The 23,283-nt window shown below is 38.8% G+C and overlaps 1 protein-coding gene across 2 annotated transcripts in view; it reads right to left on the bottom strand.

The window, feature by feature from the left end:
* The window catches only part of THSD4 (thrombospondin type 1 domain containing 4), a 320,405-nt gene that overhangs the window by 177,240 nt on the left and 119,882 nt on the right, over window positions 1-23,283 (bottom strand). For both annotated transcript variants that reach the window (XM_080396118.1, XM_080396119.1), the window contains one exon: window positions 11,372-11,508. In XM_080396118.1, the coding sequence (XP_080252244.1) occupies window positions 11,372-11,508 (137 nt within the window). The remainder of the gene's footprint in view (window positions 1-11,371; window positions 11,509-23,283) is intronic.

Genomic DNA, 23,283 nt, shown 5'->3' with positions numbered 1-23,283 from the left:
TTTACACCAGTGCTATATAAACGATAACCAGAGAGGTTAAAAGAAGCATCCAAGGTCATGCAGGAAACCTACTGCAGAACAGCCCTGCTAGTCTGACTGGAACAGGGATCTGAGTCCAGACCAGTTCTTAGGAGCAAACAACCAGCCGCTCTACACCGTCCAGTGACTTCATCTCTCCATTACATACTTGTAAGACTTCAACTTTTCTGTTTCCAAGTATCTCTTCTTTCACACATACACTACCACACTGTCTTGTCTTTCTAACATGGTAGTACCATTTTTCATGGCTTTCATTTAACAAAAAAAGACAACGCTTGGACCATATTTTAAGACAGAACAGCTCCTTAACTATTTGCTCTGGGTGCATCTATATATGTGTGTACAAGTGCCTGTCTAAAAAGAAAAAAATATGCACACACAGAACTAATGTCTCTATGTACCTTCCTCCCAAGGACATGACAAATTTGCCCATCCCAGTCTATCAAAATTGTAATTTTTGTTTTAATACAAGTGCCTAAAAACATACTGGATCCTTTCCAGGCTATAAAGTAATATTATAATGTAGTAAAATAAAAACAAAGCCTAAAAACTTAATTTCCTGCAGACCAGATTTCCAAGATTGCTGTTCCAGTTTCCCGATTAAATAATAGGTAGTTTGGAATATTCTGTTACAGTTATTAGTCTTCTCAATTTGCTCCCAAAACTCATCAAAACAAAATTAAGCATTTACTTACTATTTGGCTTCTTAGTAAAAAAACAGCTTAGGCCAAACAGCATTTTGCTGCACTGTCACCACTTTCTAAACATTCTTCTACTTCCATTAAGACCTCTGGGTTACTGGCTCCTGATAGTTTATTGTAAGTTCTTAGCAGTTTTGTAGTTAATGGAAAAAATTCTACTGTGCCTAAATTCAAAAATTTCTGAGATGCATGAATTGTAATAAAATTTCAATCTTATCAGCAATTTTATCACTAGTAACAGTAATTAAAATACTACCAATATGAACCTGTTGCCATTTGGTATATTACTATTATAAAAGAAAAGATGAGAAAACTTTCAGCAACAAATAGATTTTCATGTTTTATTTCCAAGAACTCTGACATGAAGACCTGAAGTATCACTAGTCAACTGCATCACTGCTAACATTGCACTAGCACAATGGAGGTGCAGCCAGAAACCAGCACAGGTTATCCAACTGCAAATGAAAAAAAAACCCACCTTGATCTCTAGACCATGGACATCATAGAAGACAGCATGGATTCAAACTAACAGAGAGAGCAACAAAGAATCAAAACGAAAATTAAATGCTAACTCCATTTATTGTTTTAGTGACTGTTTTAGCATTCACCTCATAAATCCTCACATATGTAAGCATTTATTTTTCCCCACAAGTTTTCATAAATAGCCTCCCTCCTACCTCATGACTCCCTCTCACAGGTGAACATTTCAGTCTGCTAGTAAGCTGTCTCTAGCATAAATACATTGCCTTTTTAAAAAAATTTGTAATAACTTATACTCTTACTGCACATTCTGACCCCCCTGCAGGTTAAACTCTACTAACAGACAGCATGCAAGCAGAGAGAAAGTGCACAATCAAATGAGAATTCTCACAAAGTATGTCATGCTGTATTAAGCCTGCTCTAATACCGTATAACTAAGTCTTCTCCCCACTCCCCCGCTCTCCCAGCTTTTCCTATGTTTATCGTGACAAATCATTTGTGGTTGTTTACAGTGACAGTCTTTTAGTATAAACATTACCAGACAACAATAATTCCAAGAAGGCAGTTTCTTCATTATTTTGTTTTTGTGCCTGACATAACACACTTCCTGCAGTAAGGAAGTTGCCCTATCCAGCATTTCTGTGGAACAATGGCACAAAACCACTGCAGCCCAGTCCTGACCTGCCTGATGCATCACAGCCTCTACTGACAGAAACACAACACACAGAGAATAAGCCAAAATAGCATTTAGTCTACCAGGGGACGATTGACAATGCCTAGTTTTAGGCATCTAATCAAAGTGCCAGGATCTCCTTATACATTCTGCAGAGAGGTATCTATAAGCCCTTTTTGGGAATCCCAACCTAACCACCACAATGAGATGCTGAAAGTTAAATAGCTTGAACATTTCCCAGCTCTGATCTCTAGCACAAGAAACATAATCCGGTCAATTAACAGAGAAAAAATCTGTAACCAAAAACACAGATCAGGTTTTCTTAATGGTATCATTTATAATTTAGGAATAATTGTGACGTTTTCACCCATGTTCTAACTAGGAGAACAAGAATGAATATTTATGCACTCAGTCCCCTTCTTAACTTTCCCCCCATTGCTGGCTTGTCCAGGTGTTAAACAGATCCCTTACATCTGAGTTTCAGAACATTATTTCTGCTGCACCCTTCTTTGTTTCCTTGCAATAAAATCTAAATTACTTTGTTTCCTTTTGCTATTTAACCTCAGAAAACGGGTCTTGCACTACCTACATGATTTTCTTTTACAATTGCTTTCCCATCTCCCTCGAATGAATTTCAACTGGTTGAAATTTCTTGTATTTTTTTTCTTTGAACTGCTGTAATGTAACACAAAACAGATTTGGTTCTCTTGGTAACTTAAAAGGCATTAACTATAAATTAGTAATTCCTGCATTATGAGACATCACATAAAACACTTGGACCTCAACCACAGTACAGAGTACACAGTTCATCAGTTTGCCTGTTTTGTGAATGCAGTACCATGCTACAAGCTGTCTTACTATAGGTTATCATAGCTTGGCTTGTTAAGACTACATTCATGAATACTCTGGAAAGGGGCAGAGAAAAAAGGAATAGTTTTGAGATCACATTTATTTTGTATTTTGATCCATATTTCTTTTTTCATGTCTACACTTAATTTACACTTAATGTCAGAAAAATAGTGTTTGAGAAGCAGAACCAGTGATCAAGAGCTTGGGTTTATTTATGAACAACCATGTGAAAGGACTGGTGTGTTACTGAATGTTTCTTCATAAACACTCTCAGCATCCTTTGACAGTAGTACATTACTGTATTACAGACTTTATCTTGTTTCTTTAAAAGCATGTGAGGTGCAGAACATGATTCTGCTGAAAGGATTACTAAACTGCATGCACTGTTGTTTGTACTGTGAACTCAAAACAACCAAGGTCATCTCTCTCACTTCCTACGCAGCAAACACTGCCAGTTGTAGGCCTCAGAAAGACACTTAAAATTACTATCAAAAGCTTCAAGCGAAAAAAGAAACTTTGAACAAGAAAGTCAAAACTAAAAGGACTGGCATTAACAAAAAAACCCACTAAAATGCTGAAAAAAAGGTCTAAAAGATAGGAATGAGGGGTGGGGGGGAAAGACTGGCAGGGATTTACAGAGGTTTGTTTACTCTTCAGCTGCTAGAATCATCACCTGTCTTGGAGCCAAACACTGAAGAGAAGATATACTCAGTGCTAGACTCAGAGAAAGTCTGTAGCACCCAACAGTGATCATTTCATTATTCCAGCCTGGCAGATAAACAAACCTGGCTTCACTTGTAGCCTGATATATATCAATATATCTTATAAGGGGAAAAAACCAAGGCCTAACAACATACAGTATTCTTATTTTCTATGCCATTAGTATCCCCAGCATTCTTGAAAACTTCAAATTTTTCTAGTTTTATTTTTGATTTTTAAAAATATTTATTATTTTGAAACTAGTTCAGAGGGAAGAGTACCTCAAATGTAGTAAGATTCCCTAATTGTGTCACTTAATCATTAGAGAGAGTACCATTTGCTTTCAGAACTACTTTTGTAGTGACACAATTACGTTCAAAGCTGGTATGTATTTTCTAACACTGTTATTCAACCTATGAAGACAGATGCATACTGCAGACTAAGGATTACATTCTACCCTTTCAGAAAGACATGTGAATCTGCAAAATTATTTAAAAGACATAGTTAAAAAGAACTGTAGAAATAAGAACAAATTACAGCTACATACAACTCCTTTACTTTCCTACGTCTCAAGCTGCTTTGGATAGGCAAGTTATATATTATTGACTACATCTAACAAGAAAACAGAGACAGTGGAGCGTAGAGATAATCAGAATTTGGATCAGCCATTCTATGGCTCAGTTCAGCATCTATTTTTGACCAAACTGAGGTAAAGCAAATATTTCCCAAGCAATATACTATGTAGAATATTTAAAAGCAGTTTAAAACCATCTTAGAATGAAAAAAAAATCTGTAAAACCATTTTAGGTTTATTTCCGTTTTTCTTGGTTTTGGGTTTTGTTGTTTTGTGAGGGTTTTTTAAATTTTACAGTTTTAACTTCTTTTTATTTTTATGTAATTGTGTAACTCCATAGCAGTAAGATATAATTGAAAGTTCTAGTATTATATCTTTCAAATTTTCAGTTACACAAGGAAACTATTTCCTCTTTGCTGTTTAAGAAAATGATCTAGATAATGATCTAAAAGAAGGAATATAATTTATTATATAAGCATTATAAGCTTATATAATTATAAGCATCAGTTAACCTTAATTACACATGCTATTGATACGCTATGGAACTTGAAATTTTACAAAGCATTTAATTTTTTGAATTCTGGTTAGGAAAGTTTTCAAGATTGAGGTTTTACTTCAGGTACTTCACATTGGAATTTTTTATCACTTAAGAAAAAAATGTGTTTGAATCAGGCTTTTTCCAGCATAAGTATTTCATTTTGCTTTTCCCTAGCAGTGGGGAGAACATTTTAACATACAGTGATAACTTTTCTTCTCCAGTACTTAAACCAGTACTTTCTCCAGTACCTGTAAGCCAAATTTTAATGTTATTAAATTACATTGTGTCTTTTCACAAGTTCCTTGTCAGGCTGTAGTTCAACAGAACAGTGAAATCTTATTGGGGTTCCAAGTGCTACAGCAAAAAAAAAGGTTATATACACATTTATGACATGCAGATCTTACATAAATTCACTCTCAGAACCAGCTTAAAACTGGGAAGAAGGAAAAAAAACCCCAACAAACAAAAACCCCCACAGCACTAGGTATGGGCTAGGTAAATACATTAAATGCCATCGTAAGGAACACATGACCTGGTAATATCAGTATTACTGGCTCATTTATAATGAGACTAAAAAATGCAGAACTAGAGAGTCCGCACCCACTTAATGGAAGAGTGAGGAGCTCCATCCTTTGGATTGAGGTCTTTCTCCAGACAAGAGGTTGACAAACAGGGGGAAAAGAACAAATATACACATCTAGTGCTTACTTATTTTGTTTGAACTTAACTGAGTTGAATGCTTTGTTATTCATAGTTTCCTATCTTCAAATTCTACATCAGTTTTAGCTCAGTTCAAAGGCAGTAAAGTTATCCTTTCAGTATCCTTTACATGCAGTGATTGCACCTGCTGTATATCAGCTATCAGAAGCAATGTAAATTAGGTCATGGCCAACGACCATATGCCAAAAAAAATTTTAGTGTTGCTTTAAAAAAAATAATAATATTTTGCTTTATAAATGGAGGAAGGCAGAAGGACCTTTTAGACAGTGAGATCAAGAAATCTTACAGAGGCTCACTTATTCTGTGTAAAACATTTAACACGAAACTATGCAAACAGAGAAGAAGCAGCAAAAGGAGTTATTTCTTAGCTCCCAGGAACCTGTTTCTTCCATTAACACCTTATTAAGGCCAGGCAGGTGTTTCCCAATGCAATGCTTGGGATTAGCAAGTCATTATGAAGAGAAACAATGAAGAGTCCTATTTCCAACAATGAAGAAATTATAACGGCATACGTGAAAGGTAGAGAGAGAGAGTGCATTCTATAGTAACTATAGTTTTTCACTTTTATGATGTATTTTACAAATCGTTTTCCCTTGAAAGAAAAAGCCTCCAACAGAGGCTCCATACACAGTATGAGCAAAACTAAATAGAGATCTGACGAAATGCTGATTTTTGCCTCTTTGAATGCACCCTACCTACTCCTTGAAAAGGTCTTGAGCTCAGAGCACAGTGTCCTCAGCTACTATTGACAGAAACCAAACAAAAATTAAGAAAAAAGCAAGCCTTGAATATTAACAAACTAGAGGTTTCATTCTCATTCCATTCCACAATGCATTTCAGCATCTGAATGTCATTAGGCTCCATAACCTAGCTCTCAACTTCTATAGAGCATATCCTGTGTGCAATCCTATCCTGGGTAAAGCCTTGGTGGCAATTCTCTGCAGCATGCAATTTCTTAACACAGCAGCTCCCATAGTAAAAACAACATAACTAATTCACTATTTTAAGGCCCACATTTAGGATAACATCAAATAACTAGAAACAGTTCATTACACTGGTCCTCCTCAAATACAAACAATGCCTGACACCAACCTTCACTCCCCTTTGTACCAGTTAGGCTAATACCAAAGTACTGGTGGACAGAGTGTGCCACTGAAGCACAGACCAATGTTTCATTTGGTGCCATTTCTCAGGCTACTTTTGAAGCCTTCACATCTCAAGACACCAAGCTTTACAAAGTTCTGTGTAGTGAAGAATATACCTCCCTCTGAGCAGCCAAGTAAGATGAACAAGTAACCGCAAAGATTTGCTGTCATTCAGCTGAAGGACAGATATGGGTATCTATGTGCCCTTCCTTCTGCTATATTAATCCAGATATCAGGTTCTTCCTTACATTATTATTGATAAAAAATGAACACTGTAATGCCTAAGAACAAGAAGCTAGCACAGCACAGAGTACTTGCTCAGAAGAACTTGCAAACTAAATAGAAGAGGTCAGAGAAAGAAGTCTGACTCCAACTTTAAGAAAGCATGCGCGCGCGCACGCACACACACACACAAACCAAATCCACCCCACAGCCTTTTTTTCCAGTGTCATCAATCAACATTACACAAGTAAGTTGAGATTCCTACAGAAAACAGATTCTTTACCCTTGCAAGAACAAGCATAGGACTACTTTATATTCCAGCGTGTATGAGTTATGAGAAGAACTCTAACTTACAGAAAGTGCACGGTTCTCATCGTTCTGATCTGTTACTCTGATCCCACAGGCATTAAGAGTTTCCTAACTTAAAACAATAACGCCACCTATAGTTCTATCACCTGGGCACCAGCGCATGTCAGCACAGTCCCAAATGGAAGTTCCTTGCCTGATCATGTTTTTCTGATGGAGATTTAGCATGCTTGGCTATGCTTCCAATAGCTGACTTAAGTTACATCCCTATAAAGTTTGCAAGGATTTCAACATCTGATGCAATTTATCTTTTTTTCAAGACAACCACAATCTCTAATGCCAGTCATTTTGCTACTGAAGTTACTCACTGGGTGCATTTAAAAACTGCTCAGATATTTCAGTTAACTGGAAGATGAAAATTAACGGCAATGCAAGAGAAAATACAATATAAAAATCGGGAGAGAGGAAGCAGTTGCTTCAAGTACCTTTAAAAGGTATCTACAGTTCCCACCCAACTGACGTTTTATGTGGAATGCTAAATAATACATTTGCAAAGTGCGCCACCGCGTGGTAACTAACATCTCTGCAAAACCTATTTGCTTCCCAGCTTCACAAATAACCTTTTTTCTGCTGCCAGAACTACAATGAATCAATGCTCACACGTGCCCAAATATTGGGAAAGATGATTTCTAGCAGAAGTGTCCTAGATGGGGATAAAAAACCACATTGAACATACTTCCCTATGTATGTTTACATTTAGTAAACTATGGTCAAGGCCAAAATTATTAAAAGCATTCTTTCCTCATACTTTGCTTTATTTATTAAAACCTCATCACTATTCCACTCACCTTTCTCTTCTGAACTTAAAAACTACTGAGTAGGCTCATCCCATTGGATCAGAAGAAATAAAAGGATACACTGATTTAAAGCAAACAGAAAACATACCTCAAAACAAGAAAACAGACTCTCCTGGCTAAACCCCAAGTTGAAGAAGCCCCATTCTTAGGCATTCTTTAACTTAACAGTACTGTGAAAATCCACAGTTAGGAGAGGGGTAGCAAATGTATTAAAACAAACAACACATAATAATACTGAAACATATTCAAAGCATATATATTAGCAATAACCAGCTGTGGCACTAAATAAAAATTTTGAAAAAACAGAAGTGGAACTCAATAGAAGGACTGTCAATGAAAAAGGTTGTTCACTTTCCAAAATTCATCAGAATAATAGTGCTCAAATATGCAGAAAAACAGACAAACACAGAAATAATAAAACTGATTATCAAGATCATTGTTATACTTCTTTCTTCTGCATAGCTGGAATATCACCCAGTTCTTCCTATTTTACCTTGCTTTATTTTAGAATTATGTAATTGCTTTAAAAAGGTTTCATTTAATCAGAATTCAGTCTAGTCTGCACCAGGAAATACACAATCTTCAGTGAGCGAGCTTTTTTTGTAGTACTTGCATTATTAAATATGCCGGTTATCACAATGTCACAGGCAAATAAGAAAGTGAAAAGACCAAACAAACAAATTAAGATTTTTCATCATAAGACTATATATATTAAGTTTTGATAAAGGACTACATCTGAAAAATAAGCTTTTATATATCACCTTTTGTGCTGCACATGTTACAAAGTTTTTACTTCCAGCTCTGGGGGCCCACTGAACAAAGGAATAGCAAACAGTGAAAAAAGATACTCTCCGGGACGCTGTTCAGAAGTAAGTACTCAGAAATATACTGTTGTTCTGTCCTGCATAATACTGTAATGGTCACAACCACCACGCTGTAAGAAGGACTTTAGAACATACTACTGTTCTTAAAATCTTCTCTTACACTATTCTCTTTGCTGATAAGATTAAACAATACTTCAGTTTCAAAAGCCCATTCTAACATTGGTTAACAACTCGAAAAGGAGATAAAGTACTGAACATCCTGGTTTTGACGTTAAGACAAAACTTCTCTTTCATGTATTTTTAGTGTTAACTGGTGTGACTGCATTTTATATATTGAGAACTTCTAACTAATATTACTTGTGGTTGTCCTACGTAACTTTTTAAATGGTTAAAAAGTGAGAAGTTAGAAATACCTTTTTTCATGCATTTTTAATTTTTACTTACCTGTCTCTATCATATTCTTTAATCTAAGTTATTTTTATTATAGCAACATTTTCCACCTTTTTTTTTTTTCTAAGAACTAGAAACAACAGTCCTGGGAACAAAACAGATAATGCTTTTTTAACACCAGGATATTATTGTTATGGTAATGCAGTAAAATGTCCAACAGAGGGTGACAGAGACCATAAATTCCTTAGACATTGAAATACTCTGACTTAAAAAAAATTAAGATAATGTGCAGTTAAGGAAGACCTACCTACTAGAAAGACTTGAATAAGCTTCATTACTCAAGAAACATTTTCAGTGAACTGTAAATAACAACTTTTCAGGAAAATATTCTCTTAAGCATCTGACAGTACAAAACCTTAATTATTTAACTCTCAACTTATTACATCATTCAACTACATTCATGTTCACTCAAGAACGTACACAATACAGAACAGTATACGAGTGTAATATCACTGTTAAATAGAACTACTCATTTTTTATAGTTTTGCTATTTATGCAAGTAGGATACAAGTCTTGGATTCCAAACCACTACAGCCTAGGAATCCCTAGCTTTAAGAGAAGGCTATGGCAAGGTCTTGCTGCTGTCTACATCTGTTGGGAGGGTAACAGAGAAGATAGAGTCAGATTCTCAGAGATGTGCAGCACTAGGTTGAGAGACCAAGGGCATAAGCTGCAATACAGGGAATTTCAATCAAATGTGAGGAAAAAGATTCCACCATTATGTTGCTTAAAAAATGGAACAGGTTCAAAACTCTACCTAGAAAAGGCCGTGATAGCTATCTGATACAGCTAGGGTGTTGAACTACATGATCTTCCCAGGTACCTTACAACCTGATTTATTCTACAACTCCGAATCCCAAGTTACATATCCACAGTAAGGATTCACAACCTGTTGTTTGTTTTATGCAGCTTTGGGAAGTTCTACACAGACAACCGGTGACTTTTCCGAATTCAGAACGCTTTACTACTAGGCTGCCGAGCACTCCCTTTGCTTTCTATCCCAGACCTCCAATCCAAATGTATCAGTATACACTTCTGTAATTGCACAGTACTGGGAAAATACAACAGCTGGTATACTAAAACTGTTTTTCAGTTTTCTGAGTCATGGATCAGAACTGTAATAAAAACAAATTTCTGGCCCTTTCTGAATTGGTCTAAGATCAAGGAAAGCTTTAAAGAATAACCAACTTCACACAGATCTATCATCTACAAAGGAAATTCAAAGCTGTGGCTCTGCTTGTGCTAAGAAATACAGAACAGAAACATACATGGCATTGTCCAGATGTGCACAAGTAAGAGGAATCTGAACATGCTGAGGAAAAGGTTGTATTCATAAGTGATTTCCTCTGGCAAACCAACTATTTAAACTGAACTTGACCTTTCACTATTTGAGTTCATGAGCCACATCTGACCCACTTCTGCTTGTTTTACCAACTGATACATGGGAAACATCAGCCAAGTATCAAATGCCCCTTGTTAGGAATTTATTTCTTTCACTAACCTCACTTGAAATATTAAAAACTACTTTTTTTTTCTAAACGCCATAACATACATTCTGTTTAAAGTTGCTACCATTTTGCTTAAAGCAGCGTATTTATTCATTACAAAGGGAATCTACAAAGCAGACTCCAAAAAGTCAACACAGCAGCTCCTTCTGAACCCTTGAAAAACGACCATTCACTTAAGTATTTTCCAAGAGAAGATCACTGCTGAGTAAATGGACAGCCAGTAAGACCTGGTTCTTAAAAATGGCAAACATGGACCAATCAGAAAAGTTACACTAACACACCAGCTAAAAAGCAATCAAAATAAACACAAAATGGAATAAACCATTATGTTGCAGACTGGAAAAAATATACCCACTCTGAAGTTTAATCAAAGAAAGATGTTCTATTTCTCTCTTATTTAAGCTTCCAGTCTTTTTCTTCTGATTCTTTCAGAGAACCTCTTCTGTAGAAAGCTAAGCACGTGGAAAAAGCTCACTGGAAATCCTCTTTAGTGTGGTCAGAATACCTTCTGAATCCAGACTTTCAGCATCCCATAGTTTGCTCTCAGTAGACAGAAACATTAGTTAAGAAATAAAACCTGTAATAATAAACGTTAATGTTTTTCACAACTACTCCCCCCTCACCAAAAAAAAAAAAAAACGAAAAGAAAAAAAAAAAGAAGACAGACATTCAAGACACCAATTCACAGGTAGAGTGATACCAACCTCATACAGAAATTACATATGGCATAGAAATTACATGACATAGACAGTCTAGAGGCAGCCTTGCTAGAGACAGTAGCCTTACCTTGCACTGCCCTGCCACACAGATTGAAGTTCCATTTTGGTCACAGGGTGTCCCATCTATCACCTTTTCAGCTTGTCTCACATAGAAGCGGTAGCCTATAGCACGGCAATTCAGCTCACACTTCTGACTTCCCTTCACTGTGAAAAGAGACAGAAGTCCTCATTGTAAAGAACACAGCAGCAGTATTTAAAAGGAAAAGCCCATTAAAATAGCACCAGAGGTTTGAGAGTTCACATCAAATAATCACACTAACATTTAGCACTAAGAAACACATAAAACAAGCTAGTTGCAAATTTTTAAAAAATCTGTTTTTTCCTCTTCATTTTTACAAGTTGCACTTCAGTGACTATTCCTTAGTTCAAGAGAAAATTAAGAAAAAACAACGCTTTGATTTTTTAAAAAATAGATAAAATGCATCACTATTCAAAACCTTGTGATCTCTGTCGGAACACAAGAACCAGAAGGAAATCAGCCCACTGAACTCTAGGTGAAAGGAACACAGAAGATAAGAGTTATCTTCTCTTGTGAAAATCTGTTAAAACAGATACAGCCTAACACCCTACATATCCTATGCTATCAAGTTTGTTAACACATTTGTGTAGTCTCTCTATTTCAAATCATCTGTCACGTTGAAGTTGCACACAGTTCATTACCCCTATTTGCCAACTGAAATAACAATACCATCATTTTCTTTCCAACCAAGAGCAGCACTGTTACATGCTGGCAGTGAGGTACCAACAGAATTCCTTTTTCTTTTGACAATACTTTCCTTGCTGCCATAATCAAAAACTAAAACTCCCCTGACTTCACCAAGCTTCCCCTCATACCCTGTAACATAACTGAATCCCACTATCTAATCTGCCAAAGGAGATGCTATATACCTTTTTTAGCTGCTAAAACATGGTATTCCCATTCTACTTAAGTGTACTTTTGAATCTTCAGTTAAGACATAACAAATAGTGAAACTAAAGACATGCAATTATTTCAAATATATACTTAACATTGGTTTTCTGAAAAAGTAACAAGCTTTCAACTCAAGTTACCCCCTGTGCAGACACCGGATTAGTGCAGACCAATTCTGAAATTTCCATCTCAGATTTCCCCTCACACAGCTATTTAACTGCGACTCATATACATCATCTATTGCATCTGACAATAGCTTCATGAAATCCTCAAAAATCTACTAATTTTACGTGAGGTCAAAGATCTGTTTACCTAGTTCCCTTTTTGCAGACACTATGCATGCCATGCTTAACTAGGTAATTTTTCCACTGGCTACTTTTTAAAGATAGATTCACTAGCTTATCATTCCAAGAACTTCACTTAGTTATTTTTTTAAAAAAAACACACTGAGGTATTTCCTGCCGTTCAATCTCCAAGTATAACAGTTAGTTTTAATGATAAACGGACCATTCTTCTTAGCAGCTTAGTCACTTCACACATAACTATTTTCAGAATTCTCAAATAAATAAAATCCAGCTTCAGTGATTCATTACAATGGAAACCAACTTGTCTTTTTCTGTGTCTGAAAGTCTCCTGTTTTTACAACCTGCAACACTAGGTATCGATCAGCACCTCTTCCCATTGCCTAAAATCAAGTCGAGCCATTTGGGTTTCTGAAATATCCTGTCTCCTATGTTGATCCCATTTAGTTCAAAGTATCTTGAAGCCTCACATTCCTTCTTCTTCCTAATAACTCTCACTTGGTTGTGTTCCTTTAAAATACTTATTGTTGGGCTTCTCAGCTTTCTAGATCCCAAGAAAAGTTTTGCCTACTCAGAAAAATGAAGAATTTTAACTGCAGAAGCGTGGCATTTTTTCCTGGACCTATCTCTTCATTTATGATTTAATAGGTAAGACTACTGCATTGCAACAACCACAAGCAGACTGAGCTTACTTGCTCTGTAAAATATGACTCCTATTTCATAACTTTTGTCTTTGCTTCTTTCTTATTAGGAACTGTTCCTGCTTATAGAAAAAGAAATATTTTACCAATAAGTAAATAAATAAATAAATAAATAGATAAAGCCTTAACAATAAAAGTTGTATGAGCATCTCACCCTATGACCCTTTGGCCTTCAATCTGCAGATTCTTGTGATAAGCAAACCTAAGACATTGCCTTGCTTAGTCATATACCAATTTACACTACCTAAAGACAATGTTCCCAGATGTCGAAGAACCGAAAAAAACTTTCACCTAAGGAGAGCAAACTCTGCTAACAGAATTTCCCCTACTGAATGAGGAGCATTTCCCATCGGGATTTTATGTAAGCACTGTGTATTTACTATGCAAAAATTACAGCAGAATAAACACATTTCAGAATTCCCCTGTAAAACAAGATACCACACCAGTAAAAAGTACTCCATTGCCTATTAACCTCACATGCATCTTGACACCCTCCCTTACCCAGTATTTTGCCACAACTCTGGGGTTTTTATAGTTTAAGCTTCAGGTCAAGCTACACTATTGGCTCGGCAAATGGACCTAAAATGTCAATTAAACAATGAGCTGTGAAGCGATTGATTCCACTCAAGCAACATATTTAGTACTACGCCATCTGATCCCAGACTTTACAAAAGAATCTATCTGACCTCAGGGAACAGAGTTAAGTCTTCTAGGTGAAGACCTTCCCAACTTGCTGGCAGCAAGACACATTTCCACTCATGCACTCTTTGTAAGTGTGACAAATTTTCTAAGATAGTCCACTATACAGGTACTGTTTTATATGTGCTACTAATGTATTTGCTTTTCATCCTCATGCCCACCTTAGCACAACCAAGTCTTTGTGGAAATTCTCACTTTACCCTATCTTAATAGCGAACTTGGGTGAAATTTAATGCTACCACACAGGTTCTGCCAGATGTATTCATTATTGATTTAACTGAAGGAGGTGCCTTTAGTAAATAATCCTGGTAACATGCAATGTTTGGTTTTCATTTTGCAGACTGAAAAAGCATCTAAATAAAAAAATAAATATTAATAAAAAAACCCAGTACGTTTCTTATAACATCCTTGCCAAACTAGCCGTAAGTACCTCTGGGATACCCTGGGCTTGTCTAAACTGCAAGACTTCGTTTCTCAAATCCTCTGTTGAAATTTACCTTCCACCTTTTCTTAGGAGGAGCAAGACCCAGGCAGGCAAGAATGGGACCACAGCACAGTTCTGCCACCTCCCACTTCAACTGCAAGTGTACTGAGACCTCACGTTTAATTACAAAATGCACCTGTTCTGCATCACAGAGCAGATATTGCGTTGAAAACTTCCTACCATAAATTACTTCTTTCACATTTTACCAAGACACAAAACCCCTCCAGATGGGCACTGATTTAGAAATTATTACCCTTCCTGACAGACAAAAACCTGAAGTCTCTCAATACCAGCAGCAGTGACACGATTAAGTACAAAAAACATCCTGCTTTCTGGTTTATTTGTCCTATTCATTGATGCACTAAAATTCACAGACAGAATGTATTTTGCATTGGACATGTACTGACAGATATATATAATGGTGCAAAAAGATGAAACGTGATTTTTCTGAAGTGCTATTTATCAAGTTCACACAGTAAGCCATAGTCAAAACAAATGCAAGAGCACAGGAGTAGGGGCAACCCATACAATAACTTTTAGTTGCTTTTATTCTCCTAAGAGTGATTTAATTGAGGAAACTTACACCACAATTAAATTCATCAAGACATTTCACTTCCCCTAAACAACCTGTTTAAATGCAGATTTAAGTGCAGTACACAGGTTTAAGAGGAAAAATTCAACTGTGCAACCCACCCACACGTTTTTTAAAGGGAAAAAAAAGAGGGATTTAGATGTCACCACCCTATAGCCAGCGGCTGGAGTTCAAACTAGGCCTTCAGCAGCATTTCAGGCTAAGGCCTCTGCACTGACCTGCCTGAGAGGCAGGGCAGAGCCATTGCTGGGAAGCACAAGCATGCATGGGAAAAAACGTCCTCCCCCAGGGTTCACAGGCTCAGAAGAACAATCCTAAACTCCTTTTAATCCCACTATTAGGAAAATGCACATTTGTACGAGGTCACACATGCTGCCACCCTGTGAGGGGGCCCGGCCTGAGGGGCCCAGTGCAGCAGGCGGCCCGCAGCATCGCCCCCTCAGGGGAAGGCGGGAACCGCAGAATAGGCGCCTAAGCACCGGCGAAATACATCAGTTCCTGAGGGAGAAAGCTCCTCCGCCAGGCGTTAAAACAAAGGGGACAACAAACAAATACGACTTGCAGCTGAACTCCCTTGTTTTTCTCTCAGGCTCGCCAGGGCTCTGGCTGCTTTCGGGGAGCAACCCTCCCCCTGCCCCCCACCAGCTCCCTGCTGCCACCAGCTTTCCAGAAGGTTCAGTGTGGACTGTGGGCCTGGCCAGCTGCTGGGACACCGCCAGTGGCACCCTGGTCTTACTCTCAGCCCACACGCATCCTGGCCCCCACTTGATTTCATTAAATGAAAGCATAAAAAATTAATGCCCTCAGAAAACCCCCAGCCCAAACCTAAAACCTGTTCACATTTAAAAAGGCAGAAAGTTGCCATTTTGGAAACTTTCCTGCTCACAGAAGCTTTTGGATAGATCTGGTTGCATTTCGTTGAGAAAGAGTATTTCCAAATGTTAAAACTTTACTGAAAGGAGTTGTCCAGCCACACCAAGCTCATGGCTCCTCACGCCACGCTCAGAGGCACGCAGCGGGCCCTCACAAAGAGCATGGCTTGCAGCAAAGATCCCCCAAATCAAACTCACCTTCCCTCGGTGCTGCCAAGGCTGACAGAGCCCTTAGGAGGAGGGAGAGGCCAAGGCAGCTGGGGGTGCTGTGTCCGCTGCACGTGCTCCATCCTCCACCATCCTAACACCTCCTGCCCCTGCGGAGCCCCCATCTCCCGCCCTCCCCTCAGGCCCTCCTCCTCCTCCTGCGCTTGCCTCCCCTCTGCACAAGGCCCAGGAGGAATTCTCCTGCCCGAAGCCAGTGGCTCCACAGCAGAGCACGTGCAGGAGGTGCTTTTGGACTCCATGGCGGCTATTCCTTCCTTCAGCCTCCTCTTCCAACGCATGCTGCCATCTCCGCCGACCCCCAGCACAGGGCGAGGCAGCGGGTCAGCGGGGCCAGCCCACGGCAGGGCTGCTCGGCAGTGAGCTCGGAGAGACACAGTGCACGCTCCACAGGCAGCTTGCCAGCGCACGCAACTTCAGTCTAATGATATTCACAGGAAAAAATGTTACAAGAAAGACCATTCCAACTGCAATATGTTTGCTAAATAATGTATTCAGCTGATCAAAGGGAAATTGAAAATAGCCACAGAACTAAGAAAATAACAGGAAATAACGTGAAAATCAAATAAAAATGCAACCGATCAATAAATTAATTACATTGCACACAACCATACACTGACCGCCCTTACAGAATGTAGCAAGTTCCTCCTTTCTGTTTCAGCTCCTGAGATTGCAGGCTGCTTGGAGCATGTACTGTGTCTTACTGCAAGCACATTAAATCTGCCACAGATGATGCTAGCAGTAGGTGCAACCAGAATAAATGGTACAACAAAGAAATTTCACATTCCCCATGACATGAGGTAGGGACAGGAATGGACAGACTCTCCTTGATGGTTCCTCAGGCCAAATCTTCATTTAGTGTGAGATCCAGACTCCCCAGTTATCTGTGTAGCAGTTCTAGCTCTCTACAGAACACTGCAGAATGCTTCTACCATTTGTCAGTTTTTGTAAGTTTGCCTAAACATCTAAAAATAGTTAATAACAAGCTCTGCAATTTGAGAAACATGCCTCGAGGGTGCCCATAGAGAAGTGGCATGCACACTCTTGGCAAGCAAATATCACATTCATGCTAATACTACATTACGAGATTAAGCGAATTTAAATTAGGCTTCATTCTGTGTGCACACTGCCTTGTAAAGTCAACTTCAGTGCTTCTCCGTAACGAGCCAAGACACACTCATCCGTGATCTGTCAGAACCAATTGTTCCAGGAACAAGTTGTCTCCGCATAGCTCGGTTATTTTCAGGACCTAGCTTGTTGTGGGCTGTAATTCAGTATTTACTCACGATAAAAGCTCTGAATCTGCTTTACAGGAAGTGTAATGGGGCATAGCAGACACTCAAAAAACTTTTAAGAGATGTGCTCATGTCTATCCATGTAACATCTACTTTAGTTAAAGGTTATTAATGCTGTGGGATTTCAGCGATAGACTTGCAGATTACTGACATTCTTGGTTCTCCCACAGAAGCCCACAGGGCAGAGAAGGAGGAATGGTACAGTAAGCAGTCTGGCCAAGTCTCACCCTTCCGTATCCACTGTACTTGTGAGTAAAGCTATAGTAAGTCTACAGGCTGATGTCATCTAAACAAAGCAGTGGTCTCTTCCATTCAGGAGATGTAATTTAATAAGTAATATATTCACTAAGGCAAAAATTACAGTTTTGTGAAACCAAAGTGTCTGTTCAAAGGTTTTATTTTCATATAGTAAGTGCTTCAAGGCACATGTACATACAGGAAAACAAAGGCAGGTCCAATACACTACTAAGAGCTATCTAGTCCTGCTGCATTGCAGACTTGAGAGTGATACGCCATGCCAGACGCAGACCTTAAATGTGACAGTTCCATACTGAAAAGCATCCACCAGTGACCACCTGTGGAGCTCAGCATGGATGACAAGTGTTGCTGTAGTACTAATTGCAGGCAACACTGTTTATCCAGCTTCCTATTCAAAGAAGGAAAACACAAAGGAAACAAAAAATGTCACATTCCCTAGAAAGCTTTCTTGAAAGCTTTGAACTACTTTAAGGTTTCACTGTTTTGGATAATAGACTATGTGGGCTTAGTAATCATTACTGGAACATTAGTTCATAGAATCCTAGAATTATTTAGGTTGGAAAAGAACTTTGAGATCATCAGGTCCAACTGATAACCCAGCACTGCCCAGCCCACCACTAAACCACATCCCTGAGCACCACAGATACATGTTCTTTAGGATGGTGATCCCACCACCTCCCTGGGCAGCCTGTGCCAATGTCTCACCACCCCTTCAGGGAAGAAATTTTTCCTAATATCCAACCTAAACTCCCCTGGTGCAACTTGAGGATGTTTCCTCTTGTCCTGTCACCTGTTACCTGGGAGAAGAGACCGACCCCCACCTGCTTACAACCCCCCTTCAGGCAGCTGTAGGGAGCAATAATGTCCCCCCCTTCAGTCTCCTCCCCAGGGTAAACCCCCCCAGCCACCCCCCATCAGAGCTGTGCCCCAGCCCCTGCCCCAGCCCCCTGCCCGGCTCTGGACACGCTCCAGCCCCTCAGTGTCCCTTTGGAGCGAGGGGCCCAAAACCGGACACGATGTTTGAGGTGCAGCCTCACCAGTGCCGAGTTCAGGGGGACGATCCCTGCCCCGGCCCTGCTGGCCACACTACTTCAGGTACAAGCCAGGATGCTGGAGGCCGCCTTGGCCCCCTGGGCACACTGGGGGCTCATGTTCAGCCATCAGCCCCCCAGGACCTTTCCAGTTTCCCAGCCCCCTGCCCCAGCCTGCAGCTGCCTGGGGTCGCTGTGCCCCACGGGCAGGGCCCGGCACTGGTGGAACCTCACACAACTGGCCTCGGCCGATGGGCCCGGCCTGCCCAGACCGCAGTCGGGCTGACGAGCCTCTAGTTCCCCAGATCCTCCTTCCTGCCCTTCTTGTAGATGGGTGTCACACTGGCTGACCTCCTGTTTGCTGGGACCTTCACAGTCAGCTGGGACTCCTGATAAACGATGGAGAGTGGTTTGGCGAGTTCCTCCGCCAGCTCCCTCAGTAACCTCGGGTGGATCCCATCCGGCCCCACAGACTTGTGCAAAGTTCAAACTTTGCAATTCAGCAACGGAGACGATCAGGTCCATAACAAGAGAACTGATCCAGTATCAGGTTGGTTTTCCACTGTTACAAGTTTTTGAACTGGCCAGAAGGAACAGTGCTTTTTGCAGCAGTTACCTGTTGCCAGATTTCTAAATAACAATATGCAAACATTTTCCAGGAAATAATTACCATGTAACTACATTTGGTCTTTCCAACAGAAATACTAATGTGGCGTGATCTGTTTTATTTGAGTCTCTTTTGAGACTTTGTCCTTATTAGGCTTGGGAACATCTCTTGACAATAACCAGAAAGGGTTGTGTTTATTTTTTACTTTGTCCCTTTCAGTTTTGTTAACTTCATATAAACTTCTCTGGCTCAGATTATTTTTTTTCTTCCAAAAATCATTTTCCATTCTTCATTCCAGTGATGGGGGAACATTTCCACTACTTTTTTACTTCCACTTTTCATTTTCTCATGTAATAAAGATGTTTATTACTACACCTTGTCTCCTCAACTTAGTAGATATTTAATGTATATATTAACAATTTAATAATCAATTTAATAGATAATTTAACATCTTCGGCACTGGGGTTTGGATATTAAGAAAATTAAAATAATTTCAAGCTTTTATAATGAAATTGCTAGTACATTTTAACAAATACAAAGCCACAATAGAAGATATCATTCGAACTCCTCATCTTCACCTGAATATACCACAAATTGTTCTACTCCCAGATCCAGTAAGTCCTACATTAAATAGTCATGGGGAACTACTGATGAGTAGATTCAATGAACAGAAATACTTCTGAAAGGCCCCAATGTTCCATAACATTGTCCTCCTATTTAGTGTTTATGGCATAAGAAACTTGCAGACATTCTCATTTACTCCAATTTTCCCATTTTTTCCATCCCTCCCAAACCCATCTGTTTCATTATTTATTAATGATACTTTATAGATTTACTGTCATCCATTAAAAATAGCTGGGAAGTTAATTATTAATCCCCAATGAAATGAGAGGAAACCAACTAGAAACAAGTCATTCATAAAACCACACACATTCAAGTCTCTCTTGACCAGCTGGATAACTGGAAAACTGAAAAAGGTATAAACTTGATGTGCTTTTACGAAATTTCTTTCTGTTCTGACTGACTGAAAATTTGTCTCAGCACAGTATTAATGTTCTACCTGGGTCCCGCTGTAGAAGAAGAATGTAGGTATTTGGGAAGTTGTAATGTTTAATAAAAGTTTCTGCAATGTCCTTAGTGAGCTGTCATGTCTGCCATTTTGAATTACTTGTACAAGAGTGAGAAATCCAAAGAGCTGCCTTAACAACTTTCAAAAGTTTTGTCGTTTCTTTTTTACAGTATGTAGAAATAGTGATAACTCGTACAACGAGGCATTTTGCACAGTAACAGTAGCAGAACTGCTCTATGACGGAAACATTAGGCATTTACACTGTGAATGGCAGAGGATCATTATCAGAATACATACTTTTCTGCTCAAGTTACACCTTTTACAGGCACTAGAAATATAATTATTGAGCCATAATTAAATAAAGCACCTATGAACAACTGCACCTGCTTCAAGTCACTGCACATTGCAAGGTGGCCAGTCTTTCCCAGTTAAGGGTATTTCTGTATCCTCCGATCCCTGTGGAAGCCTAGTCAAAGGCTACAACACAACTCTCAATTCCTTGCCTTTGCTCTTTCTTTGTTACTAATAATTTTCTTAAATAGGTGCTCAAAACTGAGTTTTTCATCTGAAGTTCAAATCAATTGTACATATTTATCTACAAAACCTTTAAGCTGTGTTTACTTGTAACAATTCAAATCTAACCTTTAGATGTCAACGTGCTGTTGGCCTCAGTTCAGCCAAGCACTCCGTCAGGTGGTTTACACGAGTACCTGAAGTGTAAGTACTGCTGGCTTCACTAGAACTGCCACAAGTTCTGTGTTTAACAGTGGCTCAAGGCCAGTACCCCTTTACATGACATGACCGGGTAATGTAGTTTCTTCTACAGACCTTAGTTTTCACTCTGTTGCATTTGGAACTCTTTTCTGAACTTAAAGGCAGAAAAAAAACCCAACTCCTAAAATTGCCTGTTTTCATATCAGCCTTTCATTTATTTGTCAGACGGTCAGAATCCACAAGCTACCATCTGTCAGTCACTGAAGACACTGGCCACTGGATGTCTCCACTGCCCTATATAAACATAGATTAAAGTTCTCTGTCCGTGAAAAAAAAAAGAAAAAAAAAGTTTTTTAAAATGGCCTTTATCTGTATTTACAAGCCATCACTTGCACTTTGCATACAGGGCAGAGCAGCCACACAGATTGCATTCTCTGGCCCCCACAACAGCCAGGAGATGGCAGTTTCACATGGACCGCGCTTCTGCTGAAGCTCTGAATAACTGCTCCCACTTACACAAAATCAAAATTATGAAAATGTTTCTAGATGAGCAGAAGAAAACCAAACAGCAGCTGCTTAATCTCAAAACTTCTTGCTTCCCTTTGTATCCAGCAAAAGCTAAAACTGTATCAGTAAAACCCTCATAAGCTGATGGGTGAAGAATTGTCTGAAATGTCAAGCACAAGTGTTTCTAAATGGGTAGGGATTTTTTCTCCTCACCATTTTACTCTTTTGCAGGCATAACTAGCTATTTCATGTAAATCTGATTAAATCAATCATTAGTAATTCTATGGTTTTACATTCCCTAGAAACTGTAAACGATACAGACTATTAGGATTTCATCGAAGATGCCTCCTCTTGCAGGGACGTTATACAGAATTTACTAAAAATAAAATTAAAATATTTAAGGAACATATTATTAAAGCCCAAACTACAGGGAAAAAATACGACTAAAACATTTTTCAGCAAGGTTTTTTTGTTGGTTATTTTTTTAAATTCTGGCACTAATCAGAGAAGAAAACCTGCTACATGCAGTGCCATTTCTCACCTGGAAAATACTTTAAAGTGCTCTGTCCCAGAAAGGGCTGATGTCTGTCTTTAAAATTTGAAAGAATGGAGTATTTCTATTTGACTATAGTAGAATCTTACTGGCCTCTGAAATGTCAGCTTGCACCCAGATCTATACTTTGAAATGTGATTCTATCTCCATCAGCACACTAGTATCCCCCAAAAAATTGCTAAGTCAAATAACTTTAAATTGTTGTATAAAATGAAGACTTTGGCAAAATTAGTAAATACACCTCCAAATCCTGCCTTCAGGATTTCCACAGAGTTCTCGGCCATTTCTATTCAAATCAATTCTACCGAAGAAGGACTTGATGTCACACTTCAGAATAATAAATGCCAAAGGTATATGGGGAAAAAAGGAGATTCAAGTTCGGGCTTGTGAAGCCCCCAGCAACATTCCAGACAAAAGTTTTCAGTCATCTCTTAAGGGAGTAAATGTCTTCGAAGCTTCTCTCCTATTAGAATTTGAACACTAAAATCCCCAAAGTAATGCTTTTAATGAAATTTCAGAGACGGACAAATCCACAGGTTTTTTAGTTTCTTTAAACAGACTGAATTTGCCAAAATTTCCCAGACAAATACTTTTGGATCAACCCATAATAAACCTTATCGTTCCCCACTTCCTTTACCCCTGTTTTCTCCAGAGGAGGCAGTGACTCTGAAACACATCTTTTTCCGCAAGTCCAGTTCCTGGACTGGTTAACATACTGCAAACCATTTCATATGTCTCTGACAGATAACTTCATCATTTACAGGTTTTCAGTGCTGACATGAACGTGGCAGCTTTGATGAATGCAGACTTAAAATCCAGTACTTGTGGTTGTATAAACTAAATGAAGTTACAGTAGATTTACACAATCTGCAAGCCACATTTTAAAAATCATAATTATTAAAAGTTTCCTTTATTGAACAATGTTATTTTCTTCAGAAGCACACTGTATTTAAAATAAGCTTTTGTGAAATGCTCCAGCACCTAGACAAGAGGAGACAGTCCTTACAGAGAAAGGATGGCATGCAGATTCTTTAACGGCATGCATCTGTGTGTGCTGATAAAGGGAAAAACACAGAAAGAGGTTTAAAATTGGGGACGGG

This window comes from Falco punctatus, assembly GCF_963210335.1.
Source record: "Falco punctatus genome assembly, chromosome: 7".
In the NCBI taxonomy this organism is placed as follows: Eukaryota; Metazoa; Chordata; class Aves; order Falconiformes; family Falconidae; genus Falco; species Falco punctatus.
The sequence above is the reverse complement of the archived record's forward strand: the minus strand, read 5'-3'. Positions and strand labels throughout refer to the sequence as shown.